Below are 23377 nucleotides of genomic sequence, written 5' to 3' on the forward strand. Positions count from 1 at the left end.
ATATCCTAATTGCAAAAATGAATTCTGTTTCAAAATAAAAATAGGCTTAAATTGGAATCAAAATCTATATGAAATGTTATTCCTCTTAAAAAATAATCCTATCTAAAATGAAATGTGAAAGTATGACAATCTAAATCAAAGATCAATCTTTATTAAAATCTGTGATTCAAATATATTAAATAATACTGAAGAAGTTGACATTGGTTGCCAAAGTTCAGAAACCAACAGGGCACTAAAAATGAGGCCTCTGAAGATATTTACTTGCTCTGAAATCTTGAAGGATATGGCAACCATAAAATCAGTTCACTGACTACAATACTTTCATTAAGTTAGATAGTTTAATGTGAGATGTTTGGGGGTTTCCTTTCCCCACTACATGTCCAGCATATTTAAAATTGCTTTATTTAATAAAAAACCTACTTCCACTGTTTTGTGCATTTCAATTTTAATTTCTGCTGTGGCTTGATGCAACTCGGCCACAATGCAAAAAGGGCCAACGTGGTTCCCATTTTCAAAAAAGGGAGAAAGGAGGACCCAGGAAACTATAGGCCAGTTAGTCTTACTTTGATCCTAGGTAAGCTTTTTGAGAGAATTATCCTGGCGCATGTCCACGAGGGGCCAGCAGGGGAGATTATGCTTAGGGGCAACCAACACGGGTTCATTAGAGGCAGGTCCTGTCAGACCAACCTGGTGGCCTTCTATGACAAGGTCACAAAATCCTTAGATGCAGGGGTAGCAGTGGACGTAGTCTTTCTGGACTTTAGGAAGGCCTTCGACACGGTCTCCCACCCCATTCTCATTAAAAAACTAGGGGACTGTGGCATTGACACCTACACAGTCAAGTGGGTCGCTAACTGGCTGGAGGGCCGCACCCAGAGAGTGGTGGTGGATGGGTCATTTTCGACCCGGAGGGGTGTGGGCAGTGGGGTCCCCCAGGGCTCAGTCCTCAGACCTGCACTGTTCAACATCTTCATCAGTGACTTGGACGAGGGGGTAAAAAGCACCCTGTTCAAATTTGCTGACGACACTAAGATGTAGGGGGATGTGGCCATGCTAGAAGGGAGGAATAGGCTGCAATTGGACTTAGATAGGTTACAGGGGTGGGTGGATGAGAACAGGATGGGTTTCAACACTGACAAGTGCAAGGTGCTGCACCTGGGGAGGAAGAACCAGCAGCATACCTACAGAGTGGGGAACTCACTTCTCGTCAGCGCAGAGACAGAAAAGGATCTTGGAGTCATTACTGATGCCAAAATGAACATGGGCCAACAGTGTGGGGACACGGTCAGGAAGGCCAACCATACCTTGTCATACATCCACAGATGCATCTCGAGCAGGTCCAAGGAGGTGATCCTCCTGCTCTATGCAGCACTGGTCAGGCCGCAGTTGGAGTACTGCGTCCAGGTCTGGACACTGCACTTCAGGAGGGATGTGGACAACTTGGAGCGGGTCCAGAGGAGGGCCACCCGCATGATCAGGGGGCAGCAGGGCAGGCCTTATGAGGAGAGGCTAACGGACCTGAACCTGTTCAGCCTCCACAAGAGAAGGCTGAGGGGGGGATCTAGTGGCCTGTTACAAACTAGTCAGAGGGGACCAGCAGGCATTGGGGGAGTCCCTGTTCCCCCGAGCACTACCAGGAGTGACAAGAAATAACGGTCACAAGCTGGCAGAGGGTACAGTCAGACTAGACATCAGGAGGTGCTACTTCACAGTCAGGGCGGCTAGGATCTGGAACCAACTTCCAAGTGAAGTGGTGCTGGCTCCTACCCTGGGAGTCTTTAAGAGGAGGCTGGATGAACACCTCGCCAGGGTTGTTTGACCCCAGCACTCTTTCCTGCCATGGCAGGGGGTCGGACTTGATGATCTGCTCAGGTCTCTTCCGACCCTACCAACTATGAAACTATGTACAAACATTCACTCTCACAGGAGAAGGTCTCCCAGGAGTGATTTTTAGTGCGTCCTCCTGTTTAGACTAGAAAGGAGAACCAAACTTAGTATAAATGCTGCATCTGGCTGCAAAAACATGCTCTAATCCTTACCAAACAAGGAAATATGACCTTTCTTGAGAAAAAGGGCTCAAAGTATAAATAAAAAACAAGAGACAACCAAGCTGTTTTCTAGCAGGGTTTCTGTCAATTCAGATCCTGTGAAATCAGTGCTCAAGCTGCTGACTTACACCAATTCCTCCCCTATGAACCTGGTTTCTAAGAGGAGCTCCCCAAAAGTAAAGGGGTTTTGGTGACATCTTTTATCTGACCAACTGCATAGCTGGCAGAGAAATTTGACAAGCTTCTGGGCACTAATCAGACGTTCCTCAGGCCAGAGCCTGAAGAGGCATACTTGGTATCCCAAGGTGGTAACTATATGTATAAATGATAACTATACAGTTGGGCCAATGAACAATAAACAGACAGCACCAAAAACAATCTCTTCCTCTAGTATAAATCCTGGACCACTAGAGGCCAAACTTTTTGGCAGGTATGCTACAGATTAAGCTGCCCTCCTTGAGTGACACTCTGAGCCCTTTTCCCTGCCTTATCATAGAAAATGAGGGCTGGAAGGGACCTCAGGAGGTCATCTAGTCCAAACCCCTGCTCAAAGCAGAACCATCCCCAACTAGATCATCCCAGACAAAACTTGTCTAGATAGGTCTTGAAAACTTCCCAGGATGGAGATTACACCACCTCGCTGGACAGCATGTTCACTGCTATACTACCGTTTTCATGAGAAAGTTTTTCCTAATATCTAACCTAAACTTCCCTTGCTGCAGCTTGAGACCATTGCTCCTTGTTGTCATCTGCCACAACTGAGAACAGTCTAGCTCCATCCTCTTTCAATCCCACCCCCACCTTCAGGTAGTTGAAAGCTGCAATTAAATCCCCCCTCAGTCTTCTCTTCTACAGACTAAATAAACCCACTTCCCTCAGCCTCAGCTCAGAAGTCATGGGCCCCAGACCCCGAACCATTTTCAGTGCCCTCTGCTGGACTCTCGCCAGCTGAAGGCTACCACTGAATCCCCCATCAGTCTTCTCTTCCCCAGATGAAATAAACCCAGTTATCTGCAGCTCTGCCCAGTACTCAGTACTCTGCCTGATTCACTACTCTGTTTTCTGTTCCATGTGCTGTGCTCCATGTGCTGTGCTCCCTGCCCACCCACTGCCCTTTCTGTCCAGTCCACACTCTGCTTTCTGTTCCCCACCTAACCCACTGCTCTGCTTTCTGCTCCATGCCCTGGGCTCCATTCCCAATCCATGCTCTTTCTGTCTGATCCACTGCTCTGCTTTCTGCTCCCTGCCTAATCCACTACCCCAATTTCTTCTTCTTGGCCTATCCATTCAGGAACCCCAGCTTGGTCACCCCTGTCCCATGGACTATCAGGTCTATGACTCTCTCTGCCCCCCCCCCCCAACTGTTTCCTACGTCAGAACTCAGCCACCGCGCAGGTGCAGCCAGCTCGCCCGCCCGCCACGGGCGGCTCAGAACACCCTCCAGCCTCTGCCTGCCACCCCTCGCGCATGCGTACTACCTCCCACCTAGCAACACCCTCGCGCATGCGTAGCGCTTCACGGCCTTTAACGGCGCGAGTGGCGGTTGGTAATAGCGCAGTTTCGATCAGTCGCCCAGTGGCTGGCCCGGCCCGGCCCGGCCCTTGGCTCTTTTTTCTTCGCCCCCGCCTCACCGCGCGGCCGCTCCTCCGTGTACAAGTCGATCACCAGGTCGCCCAGCGTGGTCTCCAGCAGCACCGCCATAGCCCCGCACTACCCTCCGCCTCCGCTCTCCCCTCCCCCACCGGCGCTTGGTGAAGCGCTCCGCGCATGCGCACACGCCCCCCCCCGCGTGACAAGAGCCCCCTATCGGTTGCGCTGCGGAGGGCTACGGTGCGCATGCGCATTGGAGGACGCAGGGAGGGGCGGGGCTGTTCGGGGGCAAAGCCTGCGTCTCCTATGCCTTCAGTGCGCATGCGGAAGGTGGGAGTTGGCCCTCTGTTCTAGATTTCGGTTCTGAAGGTGTATCTGTTCCCTACTTGCAGGCTCAGGCAAGCAAGGCTTTTTGGGTAGATGCAATATCTTTTATCAGACCAACTAAAAAGTTGGGGGAAAAAATTATTTGCAAGCATTCAGGTACTGACCCTGAATGCCTGAGACTCCCAATGCCTGAAGAAGTGGGTTTGTGCCTGAAAGCTTGCAAAGAACAATGTTTCCAACTATTTAGTTGGTCTAATAAGATATCACATCTGCCCAAAGAACCTTGCCAGCCTACATCCCTAGACCAACACGATTACAGCCAACACCCCTCTCTCCGCAGTTGGGGTTTAGAAGTGCCAGGTCCCTTCCCCCCTCCACCAACTTTAATGTAGCTCCCATCTGTGGGCGGATGTAGAAGTATGAGGTGTAGAGAGTGAGGTGCATCCTCACGTGGAAGCAATGCCTATTTTTCTGCACTTGAAACTAGATGTTTCACTAAGGCTAGGAGCCAAGGGCTGTGTTACTCAGTTTAAGACTGAAGCAAACATACATATGACTTCACCGGAATGAGTTCAATCTGCAGGGCAGTGATGTAGGGGTGTCGTTCCTGGGAGCCACTATCATAGGGGTGGGCAAAATGGTGTCTCTGGCTGCCTGCATCTGGTTTCCATGGAGATCCAGGAGCAGCATGGCCATGACAACACAGGGGGCCAGGGTCTCCATGGAGACCAGCTCCAGCAGCACTGGCAAGGCGCAGGAGCTGCTCCAGGGCCTGGGCTGGGATCTTACAGTGATGACAGCCAGCATGGTCCAGAGCTGGGGCAAAGCTGCGATCTGCTGCCTGCATGCCCCTGCCCAAGGCACGTGGGCAGCAGCTCTGCCCCAGCTCTGGACCACGCTGTCACTGCCACAAGATCAGGGCCCTGGAGCAGCTCCCTGCCATGCTGCAGTGCCTTGCCAATGCTGCTGGGACCTGTCTCCATGGAAAACTTGGCCCCATGCTGTCACAGCTCTGCCACTCCTGGGGTCTCCATAGAAACCAGCTGCAGTGATGCAGCCAGGAGCTGCTGGGAAATAGAGTCCACTGTAGGCCCAATCCGGATTTTGCCTGCCCCTTTGTTAAGAGATAGCAACAGTGCACAGCAATGGAGGGCTGGATTGGTGGAACATCAAGACCATTAAAAAGGAGAGGGTTGTTAACACGTGGAATTAAGAGTTTAGAAAGGATCAGGTGGATTACAAGAAGCCATAAAATTGATTGACTCCCTCAACATTGCCTGACTCGGCAATGCCACTGCCAGGCAACTGGTTTTAATCAACAGGAATCAAAGGGGTTGCAAGTGCACCAGTGCAACCTCCCTAGTTTCCCCTATCCCCCTCTAAACTCAACACCGTTGATTTCCCAGTGGTTCCAACAACATGGGCGTAAATAGAAACACTACATGTTCTGTTGAATGTTCTGTAGAAGATTTTAATCTTTGACTACACACCTTGTTTAACTGACCAAGCACAAATCTCCTGTGAAGACTTCAGAGGAAAAAGAGGGATGGAATTAATCCTAATAGTAATCATTAGCAGACCTGATTCTGTTCTTCAAACGAGGTAATTAAAGCTTTACAAGAGAAGCAAGATTTGGGAAATGAGGAATCTCTTTTACTGGATCACCTTATACAGTTGGGAGAGAGATTTGGGGCTTCAAGCAGCCTTTATCAGGTCTGGAAAAGAATTAGTCACAGTCTACCACTTAGGACAATATGGGCTAAGTGCAAGTTAGAGCAATTAATGGCTCATCTAGCCCAATACTCCCTCTCTGACAGTTACAGTAGTAGATGCTTTAGAGGGAGAATTTATGAATGGGGCACTTAGAGGGGTAGCAGCACAGCTCCATGCTCAGGGCAGCTACATGGTGCCCAAGACTACATCAACTCCTGCTGTACTGGTTACAATGGCACAATCAGCTACCACTGTGGCAATGATTGCTTTCACATCCAGCTCTGTCTATCCCCTCCCTCCCCCAACCACAAAAGGAGCTCCCAAGACAGATACCTTTTTCACCGCCCTCCAACAATTAAACAACTGGGGGCATGTCTAGAGTGATCCATCCCTTGTCACACCCTCCCGGACACCAACTGTAACCTGTGGAGCAAAGAGAAGCTAGCAGAGGAAGTGGTGAGTTATCACAAGCTATAAAGCCAGTGTCTTCAGTGAATTTATACTTTTTGGTGTCCAGTAAAATTACAAATTTCTGATTCCAGGCTTGTCTTCCAAAGGTTTTAGGTAGGGTTCTTCTGGGGACAAGAACTACAAAGCCAGAGGTGGAGTAATGGTTTGGTGGAAAGAGTTCTCCTATTGGTGATAAGGTGTCCTTCATAATTTTTTGTGGAAGTTCCTTTTGGAGGATAGTGGCTGGTTGGTTTCACTAACATAACCTAAGAATGATCAAGGGATAAAGGAAACCAAAATAGAGAAAACAGAAGAAGGAAGTCAAGTTGAATATGAACTTTAGCAGGCCTCTTTGACACACAACAGGAACATAGGCATTGCACTCACAGAGAAAATGGTTCCCCGCCCCGACATCCGTTGTTGGGGCTATTGAGCATGCATCAACTAATTACTTGGGACAACCTGAAATGATAACAGGGACAGGAGTGAGGTCACAGGTTAATAAGTGCTCCATTGGGGGATGGGGGCGACACCGGGCAGAGGGATTTCAAGAGGAAGTATAAAGGGTGGGATTTAATTGGGGCCCAAAAAATTAGGCATTCATGCCCAGATGTCCAAAGGGAGTTGGATGCCTACTTGCTTTAGAACATACTGAAAATACTAATGTAAGCCTCTATGTACACTATAAACTCACCAGGACAGGGCTGGGCCCCTTATTTTTCTGCCTGGTTGTATGTTAAGATGTTGTCATGTAACTACTTCACAGCTAGTGCATTTTAGGTATATTTCCTTAAGTCTGTGATCAGAACAACCCCCTACGTGGGTATCACCATCAGGTCCTTGTTGGTACCCCAGCCCCTAAAATACACACCACCTATGCCCCACTGGTGGAGGGCAACACATCACCAGGCAAGTGTCACTTCAACTTACTCCTGCCAGCGTGTGCAAGCGACACCACAGACCAACCAGCGGGGCACTCATGGCCCTGCTCTCCAAGGGGCCTTTGCACACCACAATCTGCATGACAAGAGAGCGGTGATGGAAACAGTGGCCATGTTGGTGTTCAGCAAAGTAATGCACAGTGTTGCCAACTCTCATGATTTTTGGCATTGCTCTTAAAAGCCTATGCTTGGGGAATGTGAAAAACTTAGCTCTTTCTTTTATTTATATTTAAGTATCTACATAAAAGAGCTCAGGTTTTTTTTCACATTCCACAAGCACAGACTTTTAAGACCAATGCCAAAAATGATGAGAGTTCGCAACACTGAACACGAGGCCCACACCACTGAGGGCCAGAATCAGCCTGTACCATGCAGAGGCACCACCAGCCTCCTCTCTGAAGGGGGCTGCAGGGGGCACAGCTCTCTGATGCGAAACCTGGTTCTGGAGGAGGCTGCTGCCTGGGGCACAGAAGGTCCATTCTTATTCGCTGCCCCTTGGACTCCAGGCCAGAAAGCCCTCCCCACTGCGCATGCGTTACTCCCGCAGGCAGCGGCTGTTAGGCTCGGGCGGCACTTCAGCGCCCTCTAGGTGGTGAAGCAAAGGCAACGCCGGGGCGAGGCGTGACACGCAAGCGCCGTCGCACTCAGCCCATTGGCCACGGGCTTGGCCAATCCGCGACGGAGCTTCCGGGGCAGCGTGTCCCGCTTGTCACCGCCGCGGCGGCCCCGCCCCCGGCCGCGGCGGCGCCTGGCAGTGTGGCGGGGGTCGGTTCCCAAGATGGAGGCGGCGTCGGGGCCGTGCGGGCTCCTGCTGCTTCTCCTCTTCCTGGGGCTTCTCCTGCTGCTGCCGCCGCCCGCCCGGGCCGCCCCGGCGTCGCTCGGACAGGTGCGCGGGGGAGGGGGCGTGCTCTACCGGGCGGGCGCGTGTCGGGCCGGCAGGGGCAGCACCCGCGCCCTGCCCGTCGCCTGCTGTCTCCCGGGGCTGGCTGCGCCGGCGGGCAGCGCCCCTCCACGGGAGCCCGGCGGAGGGGGGGAGCGAAGGGGGTTGCCTGTGTGTGTGCGAGTGCACATGCATCTGTGGCTCTGTGGGCCGCAGGTTGCCGACCCGTGGCTTGGGCATCTAGGTTGCGCATGTGAAGTGTGCACTTCGTGTCTGTGTCTTCGCGGGTTGTGTGGGTCCACATGTGCGTCTCTTGTGTGTTGTGTCATGGTCATGGGAAGGGCTGGAACGGACATCTAATCCAGCCCCCGTGTATGTGCGCGTGAGCACACTTGCTGTGTGTGCATGCATGTGTGTTTGTGCGTGCTTCTGAAATGTTTTCTCCTGTGGTTAGCTGTCTCGGGTTTTTGTGTGTAACAGATTTTTGTTGCCATGCAAAGGGCCTTTCCTTGGGCAGAGCACGCTTTGTGAGGCACGTGTACGGTGACCTCTAGAATGACCACAAAAAGCTGGGCATTTTTTCCTGTGCTGTTAGTTGAATTGAGGCTAAGGCAGCCTTTAATTACAATAGCAGCAAACGTCAGAGCATCTGACCACAGAAATGTGAATTGAGGAAAGAGCTGCTGGGTTATCTTGACAACAGCTGTCATGTGAATTTGTTATCATGATCTCATCCCTGTAACTTGGATTAAATGAAAAAAATGTTCTAAGAAATCTGATTTAAAAAAAAAAGGCCTGTAGTAGCACATTTTATACTGTAAGGTAAGAAATCTATATTTGCTTCCTGGTGTCTGCCTTTCCTCGCAGATAGGGGAACTGTACTCAACTATTCTGGGGGGGATTCTTGGGTATGAGACTGAGGTTCCGACCATGCAAACGTTTTAGCCCCAGATTCCCCAAAACACTTAGGTCAGTAATTATTAAGCAGGCTGCTGCAAGGCTTTTCTAAGGGTGCCATGAAGTAGGAGCACTGTTAGATGTGCAGACATCTATGTACAATTCATGAGAGAAACCCAGAAACTTCAAACAGGAAACCATAGTGTCACAAGTATCCTGACCTGTTACAGTCTCTCTCAGTTCTTTGCAACAGAAGAATTGCTTGGTTGTTTTTTTCCTGCAGTCAAGAAATGAGTTGGAAGGATAAGAGCTGGCATTTTTCTAAGCTGAGAACCATTGGTTTAGGTAAAATTTAGGTGTCAGTCCAAGAATGTGATCCTTAAAAACTAAGGGCCAACATTTTTGCCAGTAAAGTTCCTCAGGTACATGAATTACTGCGTCTGTGCTGGCACAGAACTGCTTCCCTGTTGGCAAGACTCAGCACCTCTGTCATGCCTACTAATTATACTACTAATCCTGATCTTGATAGTTTCTTTCCCCTGTTCCTTTGAGGGGCCTAGTCTGGCAGACATGCTCTGGTCCTCCCTAACACACACCAGCATGACTGAGCTTCACATAAAACACAGTGGCTGAGGTCACTTTAATTAAAAAGTATGGTCACTAGAGGACAATAAGATCATGAGGGAGGTGGTGGTGGAAACAGTTCCTCTCCCTTACCTTTGAACTCAGTGGAAAGCCTCTGCTTTATCCTGCTGAGTTTTTGGTTGTAACCATGTTGGTCTAAGGTCATAGGCAGGCAAGGTTCTTTGGGTAGATGTGATATCTTATATTAGACCAACTGAGTAGTTGGAAAAAAGTTCTTTGCATGCTTTTGGGTGCAGTCACCCTTCATCAGGCATAGGGAGTCTCTGCTGGTCTGCTTCATCCTAGCAAATAACCTGGTGATTGTGGCAGTCTGTTGGATGTGCATTTGAACCCCCTCCAGCAGAATCCTAGGACTGATAGGAGCCTCCTGTATCCTTTACAAGTTCCGTAACCCCTGGGCTGGTATATACAAAATAGAGGCACTGCTATCACCAGCCTCCTTTGGCTGTGTCTTAACAGAGGCATGACCCCCTTCTCAGGTTTTCAGTGAGATGACTTAAATGCATAAATCCAGAGGGCTTTGGGCTCTGAAGCTTGACCTAACAAGTAGCTCCTCGCAGCCAAGGGTTAGGTATCTAAGTCCCTGAGAAGAGTGGGATTTTAGACAAACAGTTCTTTGGTATTTCCCATCCAGTAGCTTAGCCTACTGACACTGTTATGAAGCCTCTGTTGAGGCACTTAATCTTCTCCATGCTTTGTAGAGGAAGCTTAGGCCACAAGTCAGCACTCTTCTTAGGATGTGAGCTGGAGTGATTCGGTTCAGGTCAGAGGTGGAAGGGCAGACATGCTGCTGCCAGTTTTTCCCATGTGGCACGGGGAGAGCTGCAGCTGAAACCTCCCATTTGCGGGCTGGAGCAAATGTTGCTGTGGGTCACCAACCCCTGGCTTAGGCATTGCCTGCATACTGTGGATTCCATTATCCCAAGGCCAGGTACCTGAAAAGGGTTGTGCTGTTATGCCTTGCAGTGCCTTGTGTTTGAAGTCCTTTTGTACCAAGGAACTATTCCTTAGCGTTTGTGCATGTATTTGTAAGATTAAATCTCAGCAGAGTTTACTATTTGTAAAAGATGATAAGCTGTCATCTCTTACAACTGTTTATGTTAACTGCGTGTGGAAACTGGTACAGCAGCAGTTGTGGCATGAATAGATAGATTTGACTCAGTCTTACTTTTGTGCCTAAAGGTTGAGATCTGTTTGAAATGTTTCTTATATCAGTTGGCAGTCATCTGAAAGACTCCCTCATATGGAGTGAGGAAGGCAGAGGAAATGTTTATTTTAGCTGAGCAAATTTTTGTAGTGTACAGAGGACCATTTTGGATATAGAAGACATAAAATATATTGAGTGCTGAACAGGATAATCTCTCCTGTCTAAATATGAACTGACTAGTTGCAGTATATCTACTGAAGGGACTGAAAATAGGCTTCACAAACCTAAATATTACACAAGGGCTATAATAGCAGAGTAATCGTAGCTCTGAATAGTTCAGGGTCTGTGGGCATGTGGATGTTGCACAACTTCAGCAAATGATTAGCATTTTCAACTATGTTTTGTGAGTGAGCGCTGTGTACAGTCATCACTTTAATGGCAATTAGGTGGAATACTACTGATTGCTGAAAATCTTAGTTTAACTCTGAAGTTAAAGTTAGTCTCCAAGTGTAGGTTAAGAAGGTAACTTTTCTAATTCAGGAAATGTATTATGGGAAACTGTAACAGAATGAAAAACATTGAAATGTGTGCATAAAAGTAATTGGCCTGTAAATCATTTTCATAAGTTTCAATTTCATAAGTTTGAAATAGTTTGTTTAGCTCTGGTATTTGAGATCTTCCATTGTTGCACAATACCTCTGACTTCTCAAATAGGCCCTTTTTAAAATACTGGCTTTATCTCCGCCTCTTTTTTTTTTGGATTTTGCAATCTTTTGGTCACAATTTGGATGAGTCATTTGATGTCTTTCTACAGTAGAAATTCAGAATTGATTTCCCAAAGTTACTTTTTAAGTACGTCTTATATAAATATGTTCAGGATGTACTGAAAAGTTTTAAAATGATGCAAGAGTAAGACTGACTTGAAATGTACCCTTCAAGTCCTCAGTGACCTGATCAAACAAAGGAAGCTAGGAAATCAGAACAAAGGAGTTTTTTACTAGCAAAAATTTTAGGTATAATATATAATTTTGAATGCTTGGGTAAGAATTAGTGTATTTGTCTTAATTAAATGTTTCTTAGTATGAGCCAGATGAGAAGAGATGTCCAAATGCACTGTTGGTTTGGTTTTATGGCTTTATTATTATTCCGTTTTACATCTGTACCACCACTGATTTTTATCTGCCTAAATAAATTAAATGGTTGAGCGTCTAGATTGTGAGTGTTTGCTTTTTGATAATTTATCTTTAATTACTTAGATTCCATTTTTTAACTTTAAGTGGCTTCCATATTTGTCAGATATGTGGCATTTTGCTTATCTGCAAGAAAAATAATAGTATTCAGAATAATGTCTATTTATGGAATACTGAAATGTTTTGGGAGTGTTCTTAATTCAAGGCAGAAAAATAATGTTATTGAGATTGTTCAGATAATGTAACCTTCACTATGTAAACCACATGTGTGTGCACTGATGTATGCAATAGTCACCTTTTTAAAATATTTGTAGAATATGGCCATGTTAATAATGCCCTGTTAAAACCATAGAAGAAATCTGTCTTGCAGTGATAACTAGGAATGTATTCCAAACTTGCTGTGAAATCTTTGTGCATCTTCCCATGAATATTTTATTAAATGAATGCAATATGATGTCATAATGTTCTCCTGTTGTCTTGGAATTAAGTATGTGCCTTGAAAACATTTGGTAAAATAGTCATAGCATGAACATGATTTAATAGTGAGAAATTCTAGAAGGTAACCAGGAAAAAGAGGAGAATAAGCATTTTTACATGAAGAACTTCTGCAAAGAAGGAAGTAAGCAAGCAATTGTGCACATGCAAGAAAAGCAGGTGTCATGTGTTATCATCTAATTTTCTCTTACAGGTGGAGTGTAATTTTAAGTTCTTACGCTAATACTATACTGCCTACTTTAATAATAAGTGTTCTGTAGAAGTGTTAGTTGTAGAAAAGCTCAGCAGTGGATTTTTTTGTAAGAAAAATCTTTGTAAAGTGGCCAGGGGCTGTCATTTTTGTCCTATATCAGGGAACCTGGTTCCAGCATAGTTGTTCCTTAACTCAGTTACAAACATAACTACAGTTTGAAGTATCACTGGACCATAGTTCTACTTTAAAACCAGACTAAATGTTTGGGTCCTCTGGGTGGCATCTTTCTTAGCTTACACTGTAACTGGTTAGACCTGCCTAAAATATGAAATTTGGAACCTGTTTTCCAAGTCAATTATTAGGCTTGTTTCAACCTTAGAAGCTGTGACCTTTTTTACTATTGTGTCATGAAATTCTCTCTGAATTACAGAGGGGAGCTAGCTTTTAGTGTGTTACCCCAGGACCACCATGTTTTTTACTATCTCTAGTCTATTTGACAAACTTTTATTGGTATTATTATTCTTATGAGTAAACAGGAAGTCCTAGTTGTGCCTGTATAACAGGATCTCCTCCTTCCAGTTCTCAGTGCAGTAGGCAAAGGCAGATTCAGAGGGGCCACACTGGTACAGTCACCTTCTGCACCCCCCCCCACCCAGACCAGATTTTGCGAGCAGCAGCCAGGGACTTTTTTAAGTCGCCAAATCAGGTAAGAAATCCCCTCTCCCTTCCCCTCCATGCTCAGTGGCATGTCCTCTCCTCTTCTCTCCCATTCTCTTCCTTCCTTGTCCATGGCTGTCACTGTCCCTTCTGTCTTTGGCCGCCCCAGGGGCAGAGGAAACTTCAGAGATGCTCCTGCCCTGCTCCATCCAGACTGTGTGAGGAGTTGGGTTGAACTGGGATCAGTGGCAGATGGTTTCCTCCTCCCTGCCTGATTTCCTTCCCCTCCTTCCCCCCTTATTTTCTACCAGCCTGGGAGCAGGGTCACAGAAGGGAAACCTGCCTGCTGCCACCAGTATTACTATCCCCAACTGAGCCTGGCCCCCCCATATAGCCTATCTAGAGCAGGTCAGGAGCATCTCTGGAGCTCCTTCCACCCCTGGGGCAGCCAGAGGCAGCAGTGGGGGGAGGAAGAGTGGAATGAGAGGTGTGGAGGGAAGCACAGAGGGGGAGAGAGGGGGATTCTTACCTGATTTGGGGCCTTTAAGTCCCCAGCTGTTGCTTCCATAGCATAGTCTACTTATCCCTGTGGGGTGGGGCAGGGCAGGGCAGGAGGGCAGCTGAAGTGAGGGCATAGCCACCCCTATGGTGTCAGTCAGTTCTGCACCCCCTTTACCAAATTTTGGAGCCACCCATGGTAATAATCCTCAAAAGCTGTTGTCCATGTACCATTCTGTGAGCTTGTGATAAGAGATTTTTAGTCCAGAAAGCACCTTGTTATCAGTTTTAGGGGATGTCTGAATTGTAATTAGACTCTGTAATGTGATAGAATTTGTAGATGGGGCCTTTATGTGTGTGACATAGCAAGAATGTGCTGGACTTCCTAGGAGTAACTCTGTACTAAGGAAACTGTATGGGGGCCTGAATTAGATAATTTCTTCCTATACAAATATGTCTCATGTCCAATGGCTTTGTAACTAACCTTGTTCCTGAGTCCAGGTTTCCTGTGTGGTTAAGCAGCATGACTTTGCAATGAATTTTTCATAAAAAACCTATGTAGACATTGTAATGATTTGTATGGATTGAAAAAATCTATAAAGCCTGGTGGGCAGTGAATATTTCCTGTAAATTCATTCTGTTCTTTTTTTCTCCTTCTTCTCCTCCTGTACTACCATTCCTTTCTTATCCTGCTCCCATTTCCTTCAGTGGCAGTGCCTTTCCATCCTGCCCTTACTTTCACAGTTGGATTCCTTTGTAACATAGCACAGAATTGAGTAGTGCAGAATAAGAAAAAAGGGCCTGGTTTGCCATTTTTACAGATTTTGTTTAAATTCGGAACAATCCTGTTGTTTTATTTTGTTGCTAAGAAGGAGAGAAGCACAAATATCACACTGGCCTTTGCTCTGTTTTTACCACTCTAAATTTGCTTAGGGCAGATCCACATATGTCAGTAGAAATGCTACTGTACATGTACACAGTGTACAAGTGCTAAAACAATAGTGGGAAATCTTAAGAGTCCAGTATAGACATCCACTTCCTGTAACAGGCATAAATAACTTTTCAGTTGTTTCTATATTGGGGCTTATAAATCAGGTTGTGTCTGAGGGCATGTGTATGTGGCAGTGAATTGACAGGTGAGAGTGTCATGGGCAGAGACATTGGCAATTTAAAAACAGACACCTGGTTTTCAGCTGGTCTCAGCTCCTGCTCAGGTTTGAAACTAAACTCAGTTTTCCAAATGCTGCAGGGTCTAATTTTGTTGGTTTTGTTTTTAAAAAGTTATGTGTATTTAGACAGTTCTAAATGAGATGATTTTTATGATTTTGTTTGTTATTGAATGTAATTTTGCATATTGGACATGTACATTTTCCTTCGGAGAAGGAAAAAAATTATTGAAGATGATAAAATTAGCTTTGGCCTAAAGCTAAATTAGAGGATGCTTGGTAAGACCTGTGACTCTTGGTCCTGTAGGATCATGAAAAGATTGATAAATACTGATACTTGAATTGTGGCTGAATTATCCTAGCTCCTGTGGACTTCAAAGTGATTTGCCATAGAAACAGGAAGCAGAAATAGACATGTTGGGTTATTGAATGGTTATCATTAGGGCTGTGTAAAACTTCGGTCCCTGATTGGATTTGGTGGAGATTCAGCCCAATTTGGTGGCTGAATCTCTGAATCTGAATCAAATCAGAGGACCCTTTAATCTCTCTGAATGGAATTGGAACCCTTTGAATCAATTCAGAGATTCGGACATAGACATAGCTTTAAATGTTTTTTCTACAGACCTCTAGGTAGCAGGTGGCTACCTAGAAATGAGAGTGGCTTAGAATCTCAGAACAGCAGAGACTCCCTATGCCTGAAGAAGGATGACTGTGCCTGAAAGCTTACTAAGAACTTTTTTCCAGCTGCTCAGTTTGTCTAATAAAATACATCACATCTAGTCAAAGAACCTTGCCTGCCAATGTCCTTAGGCTAACACGGCTACAACCAAAAACCCAAATTAATGCTAACATGATACTATTATAAAGTTGTCCTTTAAAGTAACTTTAAATAAATAAAAAGGGGGAGAGCCAAAGAAGCCTTAAAAACCAGGCAGTAATCCTTGTAATGACACAGACTGTACTGCAAAATAGGCATCTTGAGTTTTATTACTTGGTTTCTGGAGTGACTTTATTCTCAGTCTGAGGCCTTTAGGATTGGGTTTAGCAGCTTTCAGAGATAACAGCTCCTTCACTGTGTCAGAGAGCTGTTTCGGTACCAGTGCAAATATGTTTGAGGCAAAAATAACAGTAAATAATTTTTTAGTGCCAAAACACTGAATTCTCTTTGGACTCTAGATTGAGAAAAACTTCAAAACCTCTATCTAGCATGCAGATAGATTCAGTATGACCAAATGGGAGCAAATGCCTGCATTTATAAGGCTTAGGAACAAGGCTGTTATATGTGTGGAAAGAACAAGGATGTCAAGAGGCTACTCAAAAGAAGAGTTACTATTGTCTTAACACAAGCAGACTAAAGACCCTGGGAATGTTTTCACGCTGCTAACCTATGGCCTGAATAGATCAGGACCTACAGCCTTTTGGAGTTTTGGCAGCTTATCAGCACTTCAGCTTTGTCTGGACTTAGGCATTGTGACTGCATGTTGACAGCATATAGATGGGGAATTGCTTCAAACTTTTAATTTCTTCTACCTAATGGTAGAGGTGCACTGATACATCAGTCCAGTATCCAGTCGGTACTGATATAAAGAAAATTAACTGTATTGGAAATCAGCCCGACGCAGCCAATAATTTGGCCAATAAATGCTTGTGCATGCATGTAGTACTCGGGCAGCAAGGAGCAGAGCTACATGCAGCTGGTAAATTCATTGTGCTGGACAGGGAGGGGGGAGGGAAGGGGCATTGGTGGTGGTGAGGGGGACGGACAGATCCGGGACAGAGCCACGGTTCATTTTGGGGGGTGGGAGGGATGTGGCTCCTGCCGCTGCTTGCACCCCGGGAGGGTGGGGGGGTGCCCCCATATCTGCATAGGGCAGGCAGGCTGCAGCTGCGGGCTGGAGCCGGGGCTGTGCCAGGCTCTTCTTGGTGGGCGCTGGGCTCAGGATGGGGGCTACAGATGGAAAACCCCAGACCAAAACCCCAAATCTTACCATAGCCCCGCTCCCAGTGCTGCTGGTGCTGTGCACCCAGTACAGCCGTGGCTCAACGCCCCGCCTTCATCCATGCACCAGGAAGAGCCAGGGCTGCACTGGGCATGTGGCGGCGGTGGTGCTGGGAGCGGTGCTATGGTGAAATTTGGGGTGGCTGCAGCCCGCTCCATAGCCCCCGCCCTGAGCCCAGCCCTGGCTCCAGCCCACAGCTGCAGCCTAGCCACACCACCCTATGCAGATCCTGGGGCACAAGAGGTGCAAGCAGCAGCAGGAGTCGCCCTACACCCCCCATCGAGGCATGGCTCTGTCCCATATGCCGTCTCGGTGAGGCAGCACCTGCCTCTGCCCCCTCCTTCACCACGGGGGGATGTTGATCTGCACCCCCCACATCCCTTCCCTCCCCCGTCCCCTTCCACCGCAACGGACTTTGCAGCTGCAGGCAGCTGTATCAGAAATTGAATCGGTATCGGCCAGTATGCCTCCTTAAAAATCAGCTATCGGTATTGGCCCAAAAAATCTCTGTCAGTGCACCCCTACTTGATGAGGAACTTGATGCATTTAAGTTTAGAATATATGCTTTTGTTTAAGACTAGCTACTCTGGAAAACCATGGAAGGATTGAAAAACTTTGAAAAAACCAAAAGAATAATGCATAATTTCATTTAGTAAGCTTTTACATTTGCTTGTGTGTGAGTACATCTATTTTCCTTTATGCCTTTCATTTCCCAGCTGAACACTTACAAAACATGAGCTTTCCCTATTCATTATTTTTCTGAACAATTATATGGAGCTCTTTTTTTCCCCTACTTGTATTTTAAATGAGTCATTCTATAGAGAGATTATATATATTGATATTCATATAAAGAGAGATATAACAAAAATAACTTTGTGGAATACTTCTTAAAATTGCACTAGAAACCTAAAAAGAGAGGGAAGATTAAGACAGCCTTGAAATTGTGCCCTTGGCTTCTTCACCCAGCAAAAGTAGCTTGAAAATCACAAGGCAAAGGTTTTAGTAAATCTCCTACCTTAAAGAAATACAATGCAAGATGTAAATGTAAAGTAATACAATACTGCTCTTAATGTTAGGTCAGGAGCTAAATCAGGTATCCATTTCTAAATATCTAATTAGTATGGACCTAAAGAGAAGAATGTCGTTAGCAGGGAAAGGGAATTAGCTGAAAGTACAGTGGTCCGAGTCCTATAGTTTTATTGTTGATCTGACCTATATTTGGAGTAACTAATTTTAGTTCCCCAAATGAATTGGTGGGTTTTCATTTCTCTTGGATGACTGAGAAAAGGTGGTGTAGATATCTGCTTCCTGTAACAGGCACTGAGAACAGATTTGCCTTTTGTATGAGTCATTTTCTCAGGGAGCATTGGGTTTTAAATTGTGTTCACTCTTAATTTAACCCTAGTTCCAGCTAACTCCATTTCAGGTGTAGTTTAGACTGGCCAGTGTAGGGGATGTGAAATAATAATTATTATGGATCTTTTAAATAGCAGCAAAGATGCAAAGTCTTATTTAGGAATGGTGCCTTGCTTTGTTATGTAATATATGCAGATAATAAGGCATTCCCTGTCCCTTAGAACTTGTAAAAAAACCCCTTTTTTAAAAAAAAACGCCACTTGTAAAATCTAGGTGAACCTAAACTCTTTAAAACATGGTTGAAAGCCCAGGGTAGGTATCTATATGGCTGGAGAATATTTGGTAGGTATCAGTAAAATAGTGATGTGCGACTCTTTGAGATGCTTGGAATTTGATTAAGAAAGGTATACCAAAGTATACTGTGCAGAGGGAGAAGATGAACCAGCAGCAAGAGGCTACATTACCTATATGGAAAAGAGAGCAAAACCCCAGTGAAATCCATTAAGGCTGAGATGCGATAGTTGACTGAGGAGTTGTGAAATAACTCTGCTTTGTTAGAAAAGGGTAATGTATTTACTAATTGTCAAGTTCCAGGAAGATTTTTATTTCCTTGTTTTACAAAAAGGGAATGGACCATGGCAGGTTAGGGAGGTTTTGAGGAAAGGTACCAGATACAAAGGAATTGTCACTTGGTCCTGCCAATAAGAGAGGAGGAGAGGTTGTAGCTGTCTTAAGGGACTGGATGATGCTGGGAGGCAGTAATTTCATAAATCAAGGCAATTTGTAGTTGAGAAGTGAGCAAATCTCTTGGATCCAGGTCTGGAAAGGGTGGGAAATGTCTGGGTTGGGAATGCGTATGTGACTTGGAAAGATAATGAAAAGTAGTGGAGAAATGAACGAGCAACTTTGAAAACTGAAAAGAAGTGTTACTTTGTGCCCTTTACTTAATGGTTGAAAATTTTGTATTAAATAGCATTATTATATTTCTGGGAAGTAAAACTGGATGAAGCATTAAAAATGTGTAAGTAACAGTCTTGTTAGGAGTGGAATAGGTGGCATACATTATTGCAGGGGTGGGCAAAATACGGCCCATGGGCTAGTTCTGGCTCACCAGTTCATTTTATCTGGTGGGCAGCAGCACCATGCGGCAGGCCCTGGGCAAGCCACATTTGGGCCCCAGCTTTTGCTAGTGGATGGTATGGGTGGCAGTTCCACCTCTACTGTTGCCAGGCAGGCAAGCAGGGTTGCTTCTACCCAACATCCCCTGCAGTGGCCTGGGAGATGAAGTCCAGCCCCGTATGGCCATGGGTGAGCCATACTTGGACCCCAGCCTCTGCTGGTGGGTGGTGCCCAGGGCTTGCAGTGTTGGACTCCCATCTTCCAGGCACTGCGAGGGATGCACTTAGGTTTTGGGTTTGACCTCTGCTGGCACAGGGGACGCTGGGAGGAAGCAGCCCTACCCACCCATCCAGCACCATGCACCACCAGCAGAGGCCAGGGCCTGAGTGCAGCTCACTTAGGGCCTGCCATGTAGAGATGGGTGAGTGGATGGGGCTGCTTCCATCCAGTGGCCCCTGCAATGCCAGTAGAGGCCGGAGCCCGAATGCAGCTCATTCAGCCTCTCTCTGGGGTAATGGAGCCTAGCCTCGGTGCCGTCCCATCCTGCCCCACCATCGGCTCGTGGGTGCTGCGGGGTTGGGGTGTGTGCGCATAGGCCAGGAGCCCTGTTGGCGGGGCAGGACAGTATGGAGCAGCCCTAGGCAGGCTTATGCTCCCGCTCTGGGGTCAGCCCTGGCCTTGTTGCAGGGAGCTCCTGTGTGCATGTGTGTGTGTGCGCACACATGTGTGCGTATGTATGTGCAGCCCTCAGTAGCTCATCAACACTGGCTTAGTGGCCCTCCAGCCTAAATAAGTGCTCTCAGCCATCTCTAGCTGCTGTGTCTCAAGCATACCCATATGTTGAATGATGTATTTTCTTGAGGGCTTTGCTTGATGATTTCTGATCTGATTACGAACTCCAAAATCTGCATTTTCCCACGATTAAAATGAAACTCCCCTACCTATATAAGTATCAGTTGAACACAATGCTTTAGTGATTTATTTACAATTTAAAAGCAGTTTGGAAGCCTACCAGTGCCTCAGTCATTATCATTAAATAAATTCTAAATATCTATATATTTTGATTTTTTTTTTTTTATTTTGTTTTTTTGTTAATCATGGAAAATCAGAGCTCCCCTTCACTTACCAGGATGCAGGTCCAGCTGTGGCTATTCCCTTTGTTGCTTTGTGGTGCTAAGCAGCCCTGATATGCCAGTGCCCTTCACTCTCAAGCCACAGACCCCCCCCAGCCCTGTGGATGCCCCTCCTTACTCCTGACCTGCTGCTCCCCTCCCCCAAGCCTCAGCTCCCCCACTGTGTGGGGGCAGGGTGGGGATGCCTGAGTACATGTTGGGGGGAAATGTGTGGGGGGCACATTCCCCCCCCCAGAATTGTGGGCCTATGGTAGGGCATGGGGCTGCAGCCTGGCCGAACTGGCATGCGCAGGAGCTGCTTCTGCAGTCCAGCAGACAGGACCTGGTGCAGAAGGGTAGAGCGGTGCAGCAAGACTCACTGCCTCTAGGACCCCTGTGCCAGCTGTGCCACCAGCAGCAAGATGAGTAACAGAGCGTTTGGGCGGGGGGGGGGGGGGAATGGGACACACACCCTGCTGCCCTCACCTCCTTCTACCACCAGCCACTTGTATGCCAGGCTGCGGTTCTACCTCACCACCAGGGCTCAGGGGCTACCACTGCCCTCAGGCCACCCATGTTGCCCCACAACCAACTTCCTCTTTGGGGTAGAGCTGTGGCCAGATGTGTGAGTGGCTGGCAGCAGGAGGAGGAATAGGCAGCGCAGCCCTCCCCCTAGTCCATTACTTCTTGTGTTGCTGGTGACATGGCTGGCCTGGGGGTCCCGGTGGTAGCAGCAACAAGTCTTGCCACTCTGTTCTGCCCTCCCATGCTGGGTCCTGCCCACTGGGCCACAGAAATGGCTCCTGCCTATGTCGGTTCAGCCAGGCTGAAGCCCCGTACTCTGCTGTTGGCACACAAATCAGGTGGCACTTGCTCCCCCCCATACCACCCTGATGTATCACCTCTAGTGTCTGACCACTCCCTGGGAGCGTGCACAGCAGTGGGGAGCCAGGTCCCCCGCCAGCCCCGCCCGGGACGAGCCACCCATGGTTCCATCCCGCTATGCAGCTGGGTCCTACAGCCATGCATTCTGACCCTGGGCACCGTGCACCGTCCTAGTGGGGCAGTGCCCCCAGCCCCAGCTGCCAACCCTGCCCCAACTCCCTCACTCACTGTCGGGGCTTACTGCAAACTGCTGCCACCACCCCATTTTGCCACCCTCTGCCCTCCCCTGTCACCTATGCCTCCCTCCCCCTCACAGACTTACCTGCAGGGAGCTGCGGGAACTGCTCTCTACCATGCTGCCTTGCTGCCATGTGTGTGCATGCACATGTATGTGGCACCCCCTGCCTGTGATGATCACCCTCCTCCCACTCCCCCAGCCCCAAGCAGCTCCTTGCAGGCTGGAACTCTGCCAACCTGCAAGGAGAAACCTGCTGTTTCCTGCGTTTTTCTCCTTTAAAGGAGAAAATTCATATTTTTCTGTTGCATACAGAAAACCTGGATCCCTACTGATCTCTCACATTTTTTACAGTTACACTTCTCCACTAAATAGGGAGCAGTCGTCATTCTTTTCCTTATCAGTCCTCTTCAAAGAACAGGTGTTGAATAGGACAAGTTAATAGGACTTGTCCTATTCACCTCTTCAACACCTCTTTGTCTTCAACAAAGAACAGGTGTTGAATAGGACAAGCACATTTCACAGGTTACTATTTTCCAGATGGGACAACTGGGGAATGTGCTTGCTTGTCCTACACACATCCCATTTTTTTCCAAGTATAGCATACAGAAGTAGTCTGTGGGCTTAGCATCTTATTGCACTGTAAGATGCATTTTGTCTTACAGGACTGCCTTTTTCATTACTGTTTTTCAGGAGACCATCAGAGTCAACGTTACTGTGTTGAGAGCCAATGGGGAACTTCAAGGAAAACAGGTGTGTTTGACCTATGAATGTGTTATGAACCAAATTCTACTTATGAACCAGTAGGTGTTGGGCATGCAGATATGAAGGGAGGATTTGACTTCATGAACCTGTGCTAAATATTCTACTTTTTCTGATTCATTGATGTCATTATTTTATTCTGTAATGTCTCTCTTTGTATTTACTATGTAATTCTGAAACTGAAAATGTGACATGATGAATTTAAGTATGCAGTTTTTCCTAACTACCTTCTCTCTCTCTTTTAAAGGTTCTCTTTAATGTCACCTATGCTAATGGGCAAGTATATGTAAATGACTTTCTTATGAAGATTGGTGTTATCCGGATAAAGTGTCCAACTCTAATAAGTGAGTAATTCTCAGCTCTTTGTCTGAGATATCTACTTCCTTGTTATCCAAAGAAAAGCATAACTTGTTACTGTAATACACTCCAAAGGTCAGCACAAAAACAATTTATTTCCAGGGTAGTCAAATACAGAATTAATTTGTGAAGGGGGAAAAATCTGATTTGCTCAGTTGTTTCTGTGATGCATGAATATGATTGTATTTAAACGGTTTCAGTTGAAATACAGCTCTTATATGTATTTCTGAAAACAGAGGGTTTTGTAGCACCGACTAAGCCATGTAAATGCAAGGATGTGACTCCACCCTGCTAATGGCTCTGTATTGTTTGGAACATATCCAAAAAGTTCAGCAGGAGAAACTGGAATTAGAATTATGTGGCTCTTCAAGTATGTTTTGTTGAGATATCTTAATTCCACATCCAGTGGGCCAGGCAAGGTTTTCATAGGTTAGGCTGCTATGTTGTGCAAGTACTGCATGCAATCTTAATATTGTCCTGTGGAAGAGGAAATAGTTGTTTTCCTCACTAATTCAATGCTGTGGTTCAACAAGTGCCACTCAAAAGTGTTTTGATTCTTGGAGATACACAGCATATTGCATAATGAATGAAGCTGAGACTATTATGTTAATTTGATTGAAGATCCTCTTATATTCAGAATGGTTTTTTGATGCACTAGGTATGATCAGTCTCAAGGTTGGTTTCTGAGATCATCTCCCCTTTATAATCCGATCT

General features: G+C 46.5%; 2 protein-coding genes across 2 annotated transcripts in view; one reads left to right on the top strand and one right to left on the bottom strand.

Moving 5' to 3' along the window:
- PPIL4 (peptidylprolyl isomerase like 4) overlaps positions 1-3789 on the bottom strand; it is a 36839-nt gene extending 33050 nt beyond the window's left edge. Inside the window, exon 1 of the mRNA XM_006262042.4 lies at positions 3680-3789. Coding sequence (XP_006262104.1) covers positions 3680-3749 — 70 coding nt within the window. The 5' untranslated portion in view covers positions 3750-3789. The remainder of the gene's footprint in view (positions 1-3679) is intronic.
- Positions 3790-7784: 3995 nt separating this feature from the next.
- GINM1 (glycosylated integral membrane protein 1) overlaps positions 7785-23377 on the top strand; it is a 31429-nt gene continuing 15836 nt past the window's right edge. Inside the window, exons 1-3 of the mRNA XM_014605528.3 lie at positions 7785-7955; positions 22238-22297; positions 22554-22650. Of these exons, the coding sequence (XP_014461014.1) occupies positions 7848-7955; positions 22238-22297; positions 22554-22650 (265 nt within the window). The 5' untranslated portion in view covers positions 7785-7847. The remainder of the gene's footprint in view (positions 7956-22237; positions 22298-22553; positions 22651-23377) is intronic.

Source organism: Alligator mississippiensis, chromosome 1 (genome assembly GCF_030867095.1).
Source record: "Alligator mississippiensis isolate rAllMis1 chromosome 1, rAllMis1, whole genome shotgun sequence".
Classification (NCBI taxonomy): domain Eukaryota; kingdom Metazoa; phylum Chordata; order Crocodylia; family Alligatoridae; genus Alligator; species Alligator mississippiensis.